At 50.5% G+C, this 14,573-nt stretch overlaps 1 protein-coding gene across 1 annotated transcript in view; it reads right to left on the bottom strand.

Moving 5' to 3' along the window:
* Positions 1-77: 77 nt before the first annotated feature.
* The window catches only part of LOC134858661 (cullin-9), a 40,243-nt gene continuing 25,747 nt past the window's right edge, over positions 78-14,573 (bottom strand). The window contains 20 exon segments of the mRNA XM_063874661.1: positions 78-1,075; positions 1,207-1,286; positions 1,559-1,692; positions 1,946-2,063; positions 2,986-3,096; positions 3,387-3,461; positions 3,555-3,648; positions 6,471-6,634; positions 6,731-6,895; positions 6,970-7,353; positions 7,435-7,549; positions 8,740-8,957; positions 9,065-9,264; positions 9,541-9,667; positions 10,183-10,328; positions 10,611-10,782; positions 11,342-11,540; positions 11,663-11,817; positions 12,558-12,740; positions 12,831-12,970. Of these exon segments, the coding sequence (XP_063730731.1) occupies positions 862-1,075; positions 1,207-1,286; positions 1,559-1,692; positions 1,946-2,063; positions 2,986-3,096; positions 3,387-3,461; positions 3,555-3,648; positions 6,471-6,634; positions 6,731-6,895; positions 6,970-7,353; positions 7,435-7,549; positions 8,740-8,957; positions 9,065-9,264; positions 9,541-9,667; positions 10,183-10,328; positions 10,611-10,782; positions 11,342-11,540; positions 11,663-11,817; positions 12,558-12,740; positions 12,831-12,970 (3,194 nt within the window). The 3' untranslated portion in view covers positions 78-861.

Here is a 14,573-nt window from a genome sequence, read left to right as displayed (position 1 = left end):
CTGGAGATGTAGCACTGGCATGAATATGAGAGGGTGTCTGTGTGTGAGGAGAGGGTGAGTTCAATGAAGAGTCTTGCTGCAGCAGAAAAAGCTTTATTGAGTCGCTGGAGTCCCAGGAAGCAGAATAAAGATATATGAATATAACATCTCTCAAACACAGAGATGAGTATCAGAACTCCTTCAGATCCTACCAGCCATCTACAAACACGTATCAAATAAAACGAGGAGATCCAAATCTGAAGCTTTAATATCCTCTCAAACAAAGGCGGCCTCCGTCTTTGAAACAACTGGAGGTGTGTGATGATACAAAACATGGAGGAGAATCCCTTCTCTGATCCAGAGTCAGGTCCAGATCCAGAGTCGGAGTCTGATCCAGAGTCTGATCCAGAGTCTGGTCCAGAGTTGGAATCTGATCCAGAGTCTGATCCAGAGTCTGATCTAGAGTCTGATCTAGAGTCTGATCCAGAGTCTGATCTAGAGTCTGATCTAGAGTCAGATCCAGACCTCGAACTAAACCAAGAGAAATCTAAATAAAAGTTCTGAGAAACTTCTCACCTTAAAATGTCTAAATTGTCAGTAAAGTAAAACTGCAGGTGAATCAAATAAAAACTGGTGTTAGACCGGGTCTAAAGTTGATCTTAGACTGGGGTAAGACCCCTTATAACCTGGTCATTAACTGGATTTAGAGGCCTCAGACTGGTGAGTGAAATCAAAGTGAGCAGAACTAAAGTGGGGACTGGAGTCAGAAGAAGCAGAGGGTTCTTCCTCAGACTGAACCAGGAACGTCTTCCTCCAACAAGAATAGGAACAGGAAGAGGGGAAGCGAGTGCAGCAGTGCGCGCGTGTGTGTGTGTGTGTGTGTCAGTCGAAGGGGCTGAAGTCACGCTCCAGGTTCTCGGACTCATCGTCGTCGGAGAAGAAGTCGTCCTCATCGATGTCGTCCTCGTCGTAGTCCTCGTGCCACTCGGGAACGTACTCTTCGTCGTACTCGTCGTCCTCCGCCCCCTCCTCGCCCCCTCCCTCGCCCCCCCCAGCGTTGTTGTTGTCCGACTCTCCGGATTCAGACGCCTTCGACCTGACGCACAGACAGAGACTCAGGGTCAAACATTTCAATCAACACACTGGGACCACTATTGTCCCAGCCTGGGTTCACACTGGCTTAAACTAGGCTAACCGGTTTAACTGATTCTGGTTGGTGCTGCTCACTTGTTGTTGGAGTCCGTGTTGTTGCTCACGTTGCTCTGCGAAGTGTCAGAGGTGTTCGACTGGAAGCCCACCCTGAAGTCCTGAGACACAAACAGAGACCTGAAACCCTGGATAAACCCAGGCTAAAGGAGCATGCAAGATGGACTGTACCATGTGTAGGGGTGACTGTACCATGTGTACCTGGGTGCAGGATGGACTGTACCATGTGTACCTGGGTGCAGGATGGACTGTACCATGTGTACCTGGGTGCAGGATGGACTGTACCATGTGTGGGGTGGACTGTACAATGTGTACCTGGGTGCAGGATGGACTGTACCATGTACCTTGGTGCAGGATGGACTGTACCATGTACCTGGGTGGAGTGCTGAAGGATGGCCAGCAGCCTCTCGTGGATGCGGCGGTGCAGCTCCAGGCCGGTGTTAAGGCTCGGGGCTTTCAGGAGTCGAACACAGGAGGCCAGATCAGAGCTCTGCAGCAGGGTTTCCTCTACACACACACACACACACACACACACACACACACACACACACACACACACACACACACACACACACACACACACACACACACACACACACACACACACACACACACACACACACACACACACACACACACACACACACACACACACACACACACACACACACACACACACACATTAATGTTGCATCGTTGGGGGGTCTTCAGATAGCTCTGAGCCTCTGAAGACGCAGCCTCATGATGTAGCGTTGCTCACCCAACAGGATCTGCAGGGCGTTGGTGTGGAGGTCCAGAGCCTCCGTCTGCTGCTCCATCACCTCCATCTTCTCCGTCTCCTGGTTGTAGTAGCTGTACACGCAGGAGTAGGCCAGCACCTGCAGGCGGCGTGTAGGGCACAGGGCACACACACTTTATTTATTTACAGCGCTAACGTTTACATGTTGGTTTCATGGACATTTTCTTTGTCACATTTCTCATTTACTGCATTGTTTTTATTGTAAGATTAAATATAAATAATAATTAAAGCAGTGAGCAGCGATGAGCGGGTGTTCGACGTTTCACGCAGGTCCGCTGTTGTCCACACGTCGACGAGTTACAAAGGTGTCTCGAGGACTCGGCCGTTAGCAAATGTGGGAAGTTTCGGGCCGATCGGAGAATGTATTTAGGAGTTACAGCTGCAACATAAACATCGTGTTTGATGACTTGTTACCATGGCAATGGCTTATGATGACACCTCAGATTTGACGGCTGTTAAGGTCCGGAGTGTTTATCATGTTCTAAAGTCTAGAACTGTTTGGACCATTTTCCACAGAGTTACGACAACATCGTGTTTTATGGCGTGGGATGTGTTGCCATGGAAACGTCACATTATGAAACCTCCAATTTGACGTAGAGCTGTTCAAGGCAGCAGGGTTAACCAGCATCTGAAATCTGGGGCCGTTCTGAGCATGTCAGTTGGAGTTATGACATCATCGTGTTCCATGGCGAGGGATCGCACCAACGTGAAAATGGCCGCCACATGACGACCACGGCGTGCGATTAAAAAAACGTTCTGTTGGATATCGTTTTATCACCCAGGTCTCGGGACGTTACTTTTCAAGTCTGGAGGGGATCTCGCCCGGGTGTAATTCCAGTAGGCCCGCGTCTTTAATGGCGGCTCGGGACTCGGACCCTTTTTTTGTGCTTTTGCGCGCCGCTTTCCCGGTGCTGTGTATGTTTGGCTTCGCCTGTGGTTCCGTTAGGGTCTTCGCCGACCTCTGGTCTCAGACCCTAATAATAAAGGCTGCTTCCTGTTACCTTGCGGGCCTGAGCGAGGGTCTTAGAGGCATCGATGACGAAAGTCAGAGTCTTCATCGGCAGAGCTTCATTCACCGATGACACCTTGTTCTCCAGGTTCATTGCAAAGTCCTGGGCGCGCGCACACACACACACACACACACACACACACACACACACACACACACACACACACACACACACACACACACACACACACACACACACACACACACACACACACACACACACACACACACACACACACACACATTACTGATAAAATGAAATAACATTTATCATAATAAAAACACTTACAATAATAACTGTATTAATATATTAATAAATATAAAGTAAAACGTGAAAATGTTGTTGTTGTTGTTGTTGTTGTTGTTGTTGTCACAGATGCAGCAGCGGCTGACCTTGGCCTGGTGGTGGAAGGTGCACCTCTCGTTGTAGTCCTGGAACTTCTTCTCCTGCCGCGCCGCCTTGCTCACCTGAGAGACAGAGTTAGAGTCACCGGGCCTGACGCAGCAGTGATGGGGCTCTCTGATTGGCTGGTGGTCATGTGAGGGGGAGGGGGTACTCACCATGGCGGAGCAGTTGTAGTAATCTTTGTGAGTGGGTTTCCACGGCTTCAGACAGCGCCAGCAGAACCCGTGGTTACACTTAGCACAGGTCATACTGAAACACAGCAGGACCCTCGTCAGTCTTCAGTCATACTCACTAATACTCACTAATACTCACTAATACTCATCCATACTCACTAATACTCACTAATACTCACTAATACTCACTAATACTCATCCATACTCACTAATACTCACTAATACTCATCCATACTCACTAATACTCACTAATACTCACTAATATTCATCCATACTCACTAATACTCACTAATATTCATCCATACTCACTAATACTCACTAATACTCATCCATACTCACTAATACTCACTAATACTCATCCATACTCACTAATACTCACTAATATTCATCCATACTCACTAATATTCATCCATACTCACTAATATTTATCCATACTCACTAATACTCACTAATATTCATCCATACTCACTAATATTCATCCATACTCACTAATACTCATCCATACTCACTAATACTCACTAATATTCATCCATACTCACTAATACTCATCCATACTCACTAATACTCACTAATATTCATCCATACTCACTAATACTCATCCATACTCACTAATACTCACTAATATTCATCCATACTCACTAATACTCACTAATATTCATCCATATTCACTAATACTCATCCATATTAATACTCATCCGTACTCACTAATACTCACCAATATTCATCCATACTCACTAATACTCATCCATACTCACTAATACTCATCCATACTCACTGATACTCATCCATATCAATATTCATCCATACTCACTAATACTCATCCATACTCACTGATACTCATACATATCAATATTCATCCATACTCACTAATACTCACTAATATTCATCCATATTAATATTATTCAGTGAACGGATCTTTCGCAGGGACTCAACCCTTTGGAGTCTTGGGGCTAATTTGGCCGTTTAAGTACTTTTTTTTGGTTTGTCACTAAATCCCAGTAAGAACTGTTTAGCATGTCTATGTTTGGTATCTTTTTTTTTTAGCACAACCTCACCTATATAACCTGATAGTTAGTTTTTTTAATCAGAGTACTGCAGGGTATAGAGTACTGCAGGGTATAGAGTACTGCAGGGTATAGAGTACTGTAGGGTACTGCAGGGTATAGAGTACTGCAGGGTATAGAGTACTGTAGGGTACTGCAGGGTATAGAGAGTACTGCAGGGTATAGAGTACTGCAGGGTATAGAGTACTGCAGGGTATAGAGTACTGCAGGGTATAGAGTACTGCAGGGTATAGAGTACTGCAGGGTATAGAGTACTGCAGGGTATAGAGTACTGTAGGGTACTGCAGGGTATAGAGTACTGTAGGGTACTGCAGGGTATAGAGTACTGCAGGGTATAGAGTACTGTAGGGTACTGCAGGGTATAGAGTACTGCAGGGTATAGAGTACTGCAGGGTGCAGAGTACTGCAGGGTATAGAGTACTGTAGAGTACTGTATCTTCAAAACTCTAAATCTAACTGTATCTTTAACTCTCAATGTTTGTCACTTTTCTTCAATCGCTGTTTTTCTTCATGTCTCTTGATCTATCTTCCTCTCTCTCTCTTTCTCGATCTCCTGCCGCCTCTCTTTGTCTCTCTTCGTCTCTCTTTCTCGATCTCCTGCCGCCTCTCTTTGTCTCTCTTCGTCTCTCTTTCTCAATACCCTGCCGTCTCTCTTCGTCTCTCTTCGTCTCGCTTCGTCTCTCTCTCTCTCTCGATCTCCTGCCGTGTCTCCTCATCTTTCCTCGTCTCTTTGTCTCTCTCTCTCTCTCTCTCTCTCTCTCGATCTCCTGCCGTGTCTCTTCGTCTCTCTCTCTCGATCTCGCTTCGTGTCTCTCTTCGTCTCTCTCTCTCTTGATCTCCTGCCGTGTCTCCTCGTCTTTCTTCGTCTCTCTCTCGATCTCCTGCCGTGTCTCTTCGTCTCTCTCTCTCGATCTCACTTCGTCTCGCTTCGTCTCTCCTCGTCTTTCTTCGTCTCTCTTCGTCTCTCTTCGTCTCTCTCTCTCCCTCGATCTCCTGCCGTGTCTCTTTGTCTCTCTCTCTCGATCTCGCTTCGTCTCTCTTCGTCTCTCTCTCTCTCGATCTCCTGCCGTGTCTCTTCGTCTCTCTCTCTTCGTCTCTCTTCGTCTCTCTCTCTCTCTCTCTCGATCTCCTGCCGTGTCTTTTCGTCTCTCTCTCTCTCTCGATCCCTCTTCGTCTCTCTTCGTCTCGCTTCGTCTCTCTTTGTCTCTGTTCGTATAGCTCCGTTTACCTAAATGCTCCTCCACCTCCTTGGTAAATGCATCCTGTTGAGCAGGGTCTAAAGTTTCCAGCGTCATTTTCCGCTCCGTAAAATGATCAAATATGGCGAAGATATCAAAATGTGCGCTTCCATTTTTCAAACTTTTGAGCGCTGGAAAAAAACATTATTGTATAAACTCAATTTGGATGAAACAAAGACTGGCATAGAGTTTCAAGCCAGTACTTTCGACAGAAGCAGCCGTCCATGTTGTCCGGAGTGTTTTTATGCAGCGCCAGCATGAACATTTCACGTGATCTGATTAAGCCGGCATGATCGTCGACTCCTAAGGGTTCATTTAGAAAATCCATATCAGTGTGTCCTGTCATACTTATTTTATATTGAAGAGAAATCGTGAAAAGACTGACTTATTTCATCAACGCTCACTTTCACTAGAAGGGGGCTTTATTTTAAAGTCTGTTCTTGGCCTTTTATTTTAAAGTTAGTGCTTTTATTTTGATGTCTGTTCTTTGCATTTTATTTTGAAATCTGTTCTTGGCACCTTATTTTGAAGTCAGTGCTTTTGAAGTGAGTTCCCTGTCCAACATGAATTGAGTGCTTTTATTGTGGCGGTCTTACTGCAGGCAGCCCTCGTTCTTTTCGATCTGGGCCTGGCAGCTGGGGCAGCGTTTGGAGATGAGCTTGGCCAGATGTTTGCTCTGAGCCTCCATGTTCATCCCGTCATAGTACCCCCCATCATCCATCCACTGGGACATGTGGCTGCAGCTGGCCGGGTAGTGGGCCTGGGGGGACAGGAAGTACTCAGAGACCTGTGTTTTTGTGAGTGAGTGAGTGAGTGAGTGAGTGAGTGAGTGAGTGAGTGAGTGAGAGTGTGTTACCTCGGGGAAGTTGCAGCTGAAGCAGGAGGTCCAGCAGCACCGGTTGCAGGTTCCCATGCTGCCCATGTTCTCCCTGCAGAGGATCTGGTCGCAGCCCTGGGGGTTGGTGCACCACGTCAGGTTGGAGCAGCACTCCACGTAGCCTCTGAGCAAGGCACTCTCATACTGGGGAGGAACAATAGTGCTGAGTCCTGACTCATGGTAGTATATTACAGGTGGACAGATGGACAGCTGGTTACCTTGGCGATGGTGTCACTGTCTGTCAGCACGCTCAGGAAGAAACTGGATGTGGGCCGGGCCCGGCAGTCTGTGATTGGACAGTTGCAGCTGCTCAGGAGGTTCTGCTCGATACGGGCCGTCAGGTACTCCTGCCAGCAGGACCGGCAGCAGTAGTGCAGGCAGCTGAGGGAGGGGCCCGGTTCTGTTGGGGGAGGGGGGCCCAGGCACACAGGGCAGCAGGAGGCGGGGCTTACCGGCCCGGGATCAGGGGTCCGGAGCCCAGCGGACAGTGCCAGGGCGTCCTGGTCATCCGTGTAGCGCTGGATCAGCAGGTCCACGTTCCAGCGGCAGTGAACCAACAGGTGCTCGGCCCGGTCCAGGTCCAGACTGAGGGTCCCTGACACCTTGGGGGGGCACCTGTCTGTTAGTGACTTCCAAATAAAAGCACTGACTTCAAAAGTTTGAATGAAACTTTATTGACACACCTGCTGCACAGTCCTCTGCATCAGCTGCCGGACTTCCTGCTGAGTCATGGTTCGTCCCATGGAGAACAAGATGGCGTCGAGCACGCCGTCCTGCAGGGGGGGGTTGTCCGGTGCTCTGCAACACCAACAGAACGTTAGGAGCACAGGATCTCCTGCTGCTGGGCTTCATCACTCAGAGTTGATTTACTCCTTATTTCCCACCAGATATTGGATAAATAAAACCGTCTCTACAGCTGCACGGGATTTATAGTTTGGGGGGGAGGGTTCTGAGAGAGTCATGTCAGGGTTGGGGTTGAAATTACAAATTTAAATAATAATGAATAGCAAACATTTACCTGGAAAAGAGAAAATATTAAAGCATTAAAGAGTTTTGTTGCTTCGCTGTTAACCAGAGAGATATAAGTAATACAATAAAGTTAATTAGTTAATTAGTTTTATATGATGAGGGTCTTCAGGAAAACATACTTTGATTATTTATATTTTAGATATTTAAAACGAACTATTTTGTATTTTAGGATAAATAAAAAATATTAACATTTTTATTAAATTATATAAATCTTAGTAATTTCAGTTCAAAGGTCGTCTTTATTTAGTAAGAACTTAAACATTTTGCACTTTGTTTTGAGTTCATTATTAACGTAATAAAAACAGAACTTAGTTTCCTGGAAAAACATGAATTACTATTTAATGAAACACATTTAATATAATAAACTCTTGTTGGTGTCTCGGACTACATTTCAGCCGCTAGCGCCTCCATTTAACTCCAGCTGTTCAACCCTCATTACTAATGACAATTAGGGACAACTTTCAGTTCCGTATAATCAAAAACCAAATCACAGAGCTGTTCTCCACGAAATAAAGAGCAGATGTTTAATCTCCAAAACAGAACGTAAACAGGAAGTGAGGAAGAGGAAGTGGGGAGGAGGAAGTGAGGAGGAGGAAGAAGAAGTGAGGAAGAGGAAGTGGGGAGGAGCAAGTGAGGAGCAGGGAGTGATGAAGAGGAAGTGGGGAGGAGGAAGTGAGGAACAGGAAGTGATGAAGAGGAAGTGATGAAGAGGAAGTGAGGAAGTGATGAGCAGGAAGTGATGAAGAGGACGTGATGAAGAGGAAGTGGGGAGGAGGAAGAGAGGGAGTGAGGAAGAGTAAGTAAGGAAGAGGAAGTGGGGAGGAGGAAGTGATGATGAGAAAGAGGAAGTGATGAAGAGGAAGTAAGGAAGAGAAATTGAGGAAATGGAAGTGGGGAAGAGGACATGAGGAACAGGAAATGAGGAACAGGAATTGGCTGTTCATTCGTCATGGTCACACCTGGAGTCCGTGCTGCTGTCGGCGGCACTGAAGTCCACCTGAGCCTGACCCTTCTGCGGGGTGGACGGGTCATCGGGCAGAAACTCCACGATGTGCGGGTTCTCCTCACTGCGCCGCACGCAGCCGCGACTGATCACGTGATCGATGCACGACAACACGTCAGCCGAGCTGCAGCTGAAGCGCCCCGACACTTCCTGTTTCTGACACGAGTCCAGGACCTGAGGGGAGAGAGACGTGAGGTCACTTCCTCTTTCTGACAGAGCTACGAGAGGTCACGTCCTGTTTCTGAAAGAGCTATGAGGGGTCACTGGTCATGGGGGGGCACCTTGAACACCAGGTTGTCCAGGTGCAGGCTCCTGTCTCTCTTCAGGATGTTGACAATCAGGCAGTAGATGAAGCTCCTCTTCCTCTCCAGCGTCGCCGCCGCGTCCTCGTCCACGTTCAGGTACGTCTGTCTGGGCAGCAGCTGCAGGACACCCCCCCCTTCGGAGCGGGACACAAAGCTGTGGTCCAGCTGCAGCACACCTGGAGGGGGACAGAGTGAGGACAGGGATTCTTACCCTCTTACAATTGTCTCACCCCGGTGTGCAGTGTGGACCCCCACGGGTGCATGTAACCCCCCGGTGTGCATTGTAAACCCCCCCAGTGTGCAGCGTGGCCCCCCCGGGTGGCTGTGCAGTGGGAACCCCCCAGGTGTGCAGTGGGAACCCCCCAGGTGTGCAGTGAGGACCCCCCAGGTGTGCAATGTGGACCCAAACCGGTGTGCAGTGTGGACCCAAACCGGTGTGCAGTGTGTCTCACCCTGTGTGGGGTCGTCTGGCTGGCTGCAGGTCAGCGGCCCTTCCTCGCTGATAAGCGGCTGCAGAGCGTGCAGCAGGACGGGGGCCGAGAGGCCGGTCTCCTGCAGCAGAGCCTCCACCTGCACCTCCTGCAGACACACAAAGCACCCCCAGTCAGTGAATGCAGGACAGAGGGAGGAGGGAAAGGTGTGGTGTGGTGTGTTGGGGGTGGCAGTGGCTCAGTCTGTAGGGACCTCGGCTTTGAACCGAAGGGTCACCGGTTCACGTCCCGAGCGGAACAAAAATAAATAAAAGGAGTGTGGACTGGAACTGGAGAGGTGTGAGTTCACCACCTGGGCCCTGCCGAGGTGCCTTTGAGCAAGTCTCCGAACCCCCAACTGCTCCCTGGCACCGGCGAGACTGGCAGCCTTCGCTCTGGCACCTCTCCAGACGCATGTGCATGGGTGCAACCTACAAAAAAAACCTGTATTGTGTGTATAACGTGTGTGTGTACTGAAAATGCATGTTTCATTTTCATGCATTTTCAGTACACACACACGTTATACACACAGCGAAGGCTGCCAGTTTTTGTGTGTGTGTGGTGAATGTATGCATGTAAAACACAGAGTGAAAATGGTTCATCTTAATCTTCTTCTTCACTGACCTGCTGCTGGTTGAGCTGCAGCAGCAGGAACATCTGCAGCGTGGACACGTGCAGCCTGCAGCCGCAGAACTGCAGCTCAGCGTGTCCGAGCCACGTCCACTGCAGGCGGCGGGGGCGCGAGTGAGGGAGGGACGAGAGAGACTGACCTGCACACAGGGGGGGTTACGTTATTTTTATACATACGTATACATACTGTATATACATACACACGTTCACTGACTGGGTGTGTGTGGGTGGTGCGTTCACTGACTGGGTGTGTGTGGGTGGTGCGTTCACTGACTGGGTGTGTGTGGGTGGTGCGTTCACTGACTGGGTGTGTGTGGGTGGTGCGTTTACTGACTGGGTGTGTGTGGGTGGTGCGTTCACTGACTGGGTGTGTGTGGGTGGTGCATTCACTGACTGGGTGTGTGTGTGGTGTGTTCACTGACTGTGGGTGTAGAACTGGGTGAAGTTGTGCAGGTAGGAGCTCAGGTGTTCTGGGAGGTGCTGGTCCGGCTGGTTCAGGAAACAGAGCGATGAAACGGCCCAGCAGCGTGGAGAAAGAACCAGAACCTGAAGCTCCTCCTCCTCCTGGACCTCCTCCCACTCCTCCTCCATCATCTAGAGCAAAAACACAAACTGCATCAGAGACCAGGAGGACTCATACTGCCGACTCATTCTGGGGTTACTGCTGGAGGACCTGACCCGGTTCTGGTCCATCATCCAGATCCGGGTCAAAAGGTATCAGCAGGTCAGCGCCCCCCATGTTCAGAGGACCCTTCCGTTTACTATGGGGGGGGCTTTTCCCCCTTCCTGTTCTAATCGTGTTTTCTAATTTCATGGTCCTTGTTTTGTACTGTGCCCCCCCCCGACAGGGAGGCATCGACATTCGGGTCCACGGGTTCGAAGTTCTGGGTCCGAAGCCGACCTTCTGGCCGGTGTTCAAGGAGCAGCTGTGCTGCCGGACCTTCCTGTTCTACAGTACCAAGGCTCACAGCTGGGTCCAGGAGGTCCTGCAGGACCGGAGCCAGCTGCTGCAGCTCTTCAACAAGTACTAATGCAGATACAAATACTACAAGTACTACTGCTGTACTGCACACTGAAACCTGTGTGTGTGTGTGTGTGTGTGTGTGTGTGTGTGTGTGTGTGTGTGTGTGTGTGTGTGTGTGTGTGTGTGTACCTGCTGGTCCTCCTGCAGGTGTGTGTCCAGCTGCTGCAGGCGGTACAGGTGAAACTCCTGCTGCAGCTCGGCGGACTCCTTCAGGTTCTGCAGCATCTGCTGGGGGAAGCGGCTCGGGAAGCAGCCCCCCACCTGGTCCAGCACGGCGGTCTCCAGCCAGACAGAACCCCGGGCCAGCAGCCGGTCGCCCAGGTAGTACCTGCGGGGGGGGGGGTGGTATCTGAAGCTGAGGTCTCTGCAGGGGTCTTGCTGTTCTGAGTTAAACGTGATGTCATGATGATGTCACGAGTTGTCAGGGCGTGCAGGTGTGGGAGTGGTTACCTGTAGAAGTGCTCGAAGGTGTTGGCGAGCTCAAGGCCGGACAGGAAGTGCAGCGGCTCCAGGAACTGCTGCAGGTGCTGTAGAGACTCGGCGCTGCCGCCAGGTGCCGCCGCCCCGATCATCTGGTCCATGTACTGAGCGAAGCGCTCACTCACCTGCACAGGTGAACAATGCTCTGTTAGCCCCGCCTCCTGTACTGGACTTTGTTTACATCAGATCCTGAACCCCCCACTGCTGTGTTACCCCATGGCTTTACTGCTGTTTAACTTGGACTATCTGATCCTGGACCTGATCCTGAGTCTGAACCTGAGTCTGATCCTGATCCTGAGTCTGAACCCGAGTCTGATCCTGAGTCTGAACCTGAGTCTGAACCTGAGTCTGAACCTGAGTCTGAACCCGAGTCTGATCCCGAGTCTGAACCCGAGTCTGATCCCGAGTCTGAACCCGAGTCTGAACCCGAGTCTGAACCTGAGTCTGAACCCGAGTCTGATCCTGAGTCTGATCCTGAGTCTGAACCTGAGTCTGATCCTGATCCTGAGTCTGAACCCGAGTCTGATCCTGAGTCTGATCCCGAGTCTGAACCCGAGTCTGATCCCGAGTCTGAACCCGAGTCTGATCCCGAGTCTGAACCCGAGTCTGAACCTGAGTCTGAACCCGAGTCTGATCCCGAGTCTGAACCTGAGTCTGATCCTGAGTCTGAACCCGAGTCTGATCCCGAGTCTGATCCCGAGTCTGAACCCGAGTCTGATCCCGAGTCTGAACCCGAGTCTGAACCCGAGTCTGATCCCGAGTCTGAACCCGAGTCTGATCCCGAGTCTGAACCTGAGTCTGAACCTGAGTCTGATCCTGAGTCTGATCCTGTGAACTCAGTCCCCCTCCCACCCCCGACACTGACGTGCATGGCTGTGAGGACAGACAGGCTCAGCAGGGCGGAGGAGAAGCCGTGTCTCAGGGCGAGGACGAAGGCGGTCTGTGGTCCGAACAGCTCCTGCATGGCGCTGCGCAGGCGCAGGTACAGAGACAGGTAGCGCTGCACCAGGTCCGGCAGGCTGCAGCTGCACTGCAGGAAGCACTGCACCTGGGGGGGCAGGGTAGCAGGAGAACATATATAACAGAGTACAGATGGAGGTTTTTGTTGAGATCTGTATGAGCTGGGGGGTCGGGGTACCTGCTGCTGCACCACCCCCTGCCAGCAGAGCGCCACGCCTGCAATGCTGCTGCTGCTCTTCACCCTGGGTTTGGCTGAGGAGGAGGAGGAGGAGGAAGAGGAGGAGGATGATGTCTCTTTGTTTTTGGCGTCCTTTCCGTCTGGAAGAGAAGTGAGACAGAGTGAAATCTGCAGTTGAGAGAGAAGTGAGAAAGAGTGAGACCTGCAGCTGAGAGAGAGTGAGACAGAGCGAGACCTTCAGCTGAGAGACAGAGTGAGGTCTGCAGCTGAGAGAGAAGTGAGACTGAGTGAGATCTCCAGCTGAGAGAGAGTGAGACCTGCAGCTGAGAGAGAGTGAGACAGAGTGAGATCTCCAGCTGAGAGAGAGAGTGAGACCTGCAGCTGAGAGAGAGTAAGACAGAGCGAGATCTCCAGCTGAGAGAGAGAGTGAGGTCTGCAGCTGAGAGAGAAGTGAGACTGAGTGAGATCTCCAGCTGAGAGAGAGAGTGAGACCTGCAGCTGAGAGAGAGTAAGACAGAGCGAGATCTCCAGCTGAGAGAGAGAGTGAGGTCTGCAGCTGAGAGAGAAGTGAGACTGAGTGAGATCTCCAGCTGAGAGAGAGAGTGAGACCTTCAGCTGAGAGAGAGTAAGACAGAGCGAGATCTCCAGCTGAGAGAGAGAGTGAGACCTGCAGCTGAGAGAGAGTAAGACAGAGCGAGATCTCCAGCTGAGAGAGAGAGTGAGGTCTGCAGCTGAGAGAGAAGTGAGACTGAGTGAGATCTCCAGCTGAGAGAGAGAGTGAGACCTGCAGCTGAGAGAGAGTAAGACAGAGCGAGATCTCCAGCTGAGAGAGAGAGTGAGACCTGCAGCTGAGAGAGAGTAAGACAGAGCGAGATCTCCAGCTGAGAGAGAGAGTGAGACCTGCAGCTGAGAGAGAGTGAGACAGAGCGAGATCTCCAGCTGAGAGAGAGAGTAAGACCTGCAGCTGAGAGAGAGTGAGACAGAGCGAGATCTCCAGCTGAGAGAGAGAGTGAGACCTGCAGCTGAGAGAGAGTAAGACTGAGTGAGACCTGCAGCTGAGAGAGAGTAAGACAGAGCGAGATCTCCAGCTGAGAGAGAGAGTGAGACCTGCAGCTGAGAGAGAGTAAGACAGAGCGAGATCTCCAGCTGAGAGAGAGAGTGAGACCTGCAGCTGAGAGAGAGTAAGACAGAGCGAGATCTCCAGCTGAGAGAGAGAGTGAGACCTGCAGCTGAGAGAGAGTGAGACAGAGCGAGATCTCCAGCTGAGAGACAGAGTGAGGTCTGCAGCTGAGAGAGAGTGAGACTGAGTGAGATCTCCAGCTGAGAGAGAGAGTGAGACAGAGTGAGGTCTGCAGCTGAGAGAGAGTGAGACTGAGTGAGATCTCCAGCTGAGAGAGAGAGTAAGACAGAGCGAGATCTCCAGCTGAGAGAGAGAGTAAGACAGAGCGAGATCTCCAGCTGAGAGAGAGAGTGAGACCTGCAGCTGAGAGAGTGAGACAGAGCGAGATCTCCAGCTGAGAGACAGAGTGAGGTCTGCAGCTGAGAGAGAGTGAGACTGAGTGAGATCTCCAGCTGAGAGAGAGAGTGAGACCTGCAGCTGAGAGAGAGTAAGACAGAGCGAGATCTCCAGCTGAGAGAGAGAGTGAGGTCTGCAGCTGAGAGAGAGTGAGACAGAGCGAGATCTCCAGCTGAGAGAGAGAGTGAGACAGAGTGAGGTCTGCAGCTGAGAGAGAGTAAGACAGA

Source organism: Eleginops maclovinus, chromosome 22 (assembly GCF_036324505.1).
Source record: "Eleginops maclovinus isolate JMC-PN-2008 ecotype Puerto Natales chromosome 22, JC_Emac_rtc_rv5, whole genome shotgun sequence".
Lineage (NCBI taxonomy): Eukaryota > Metazoa > Chordata > Actinopteri > Perciformes > Eleginopidae > Eleginops > Eleginops maclovinus.
Note: the sequence above shows the minus strand (reverse complement) of the source record. Positions and strands in the feature narration are given on the sequence as shown.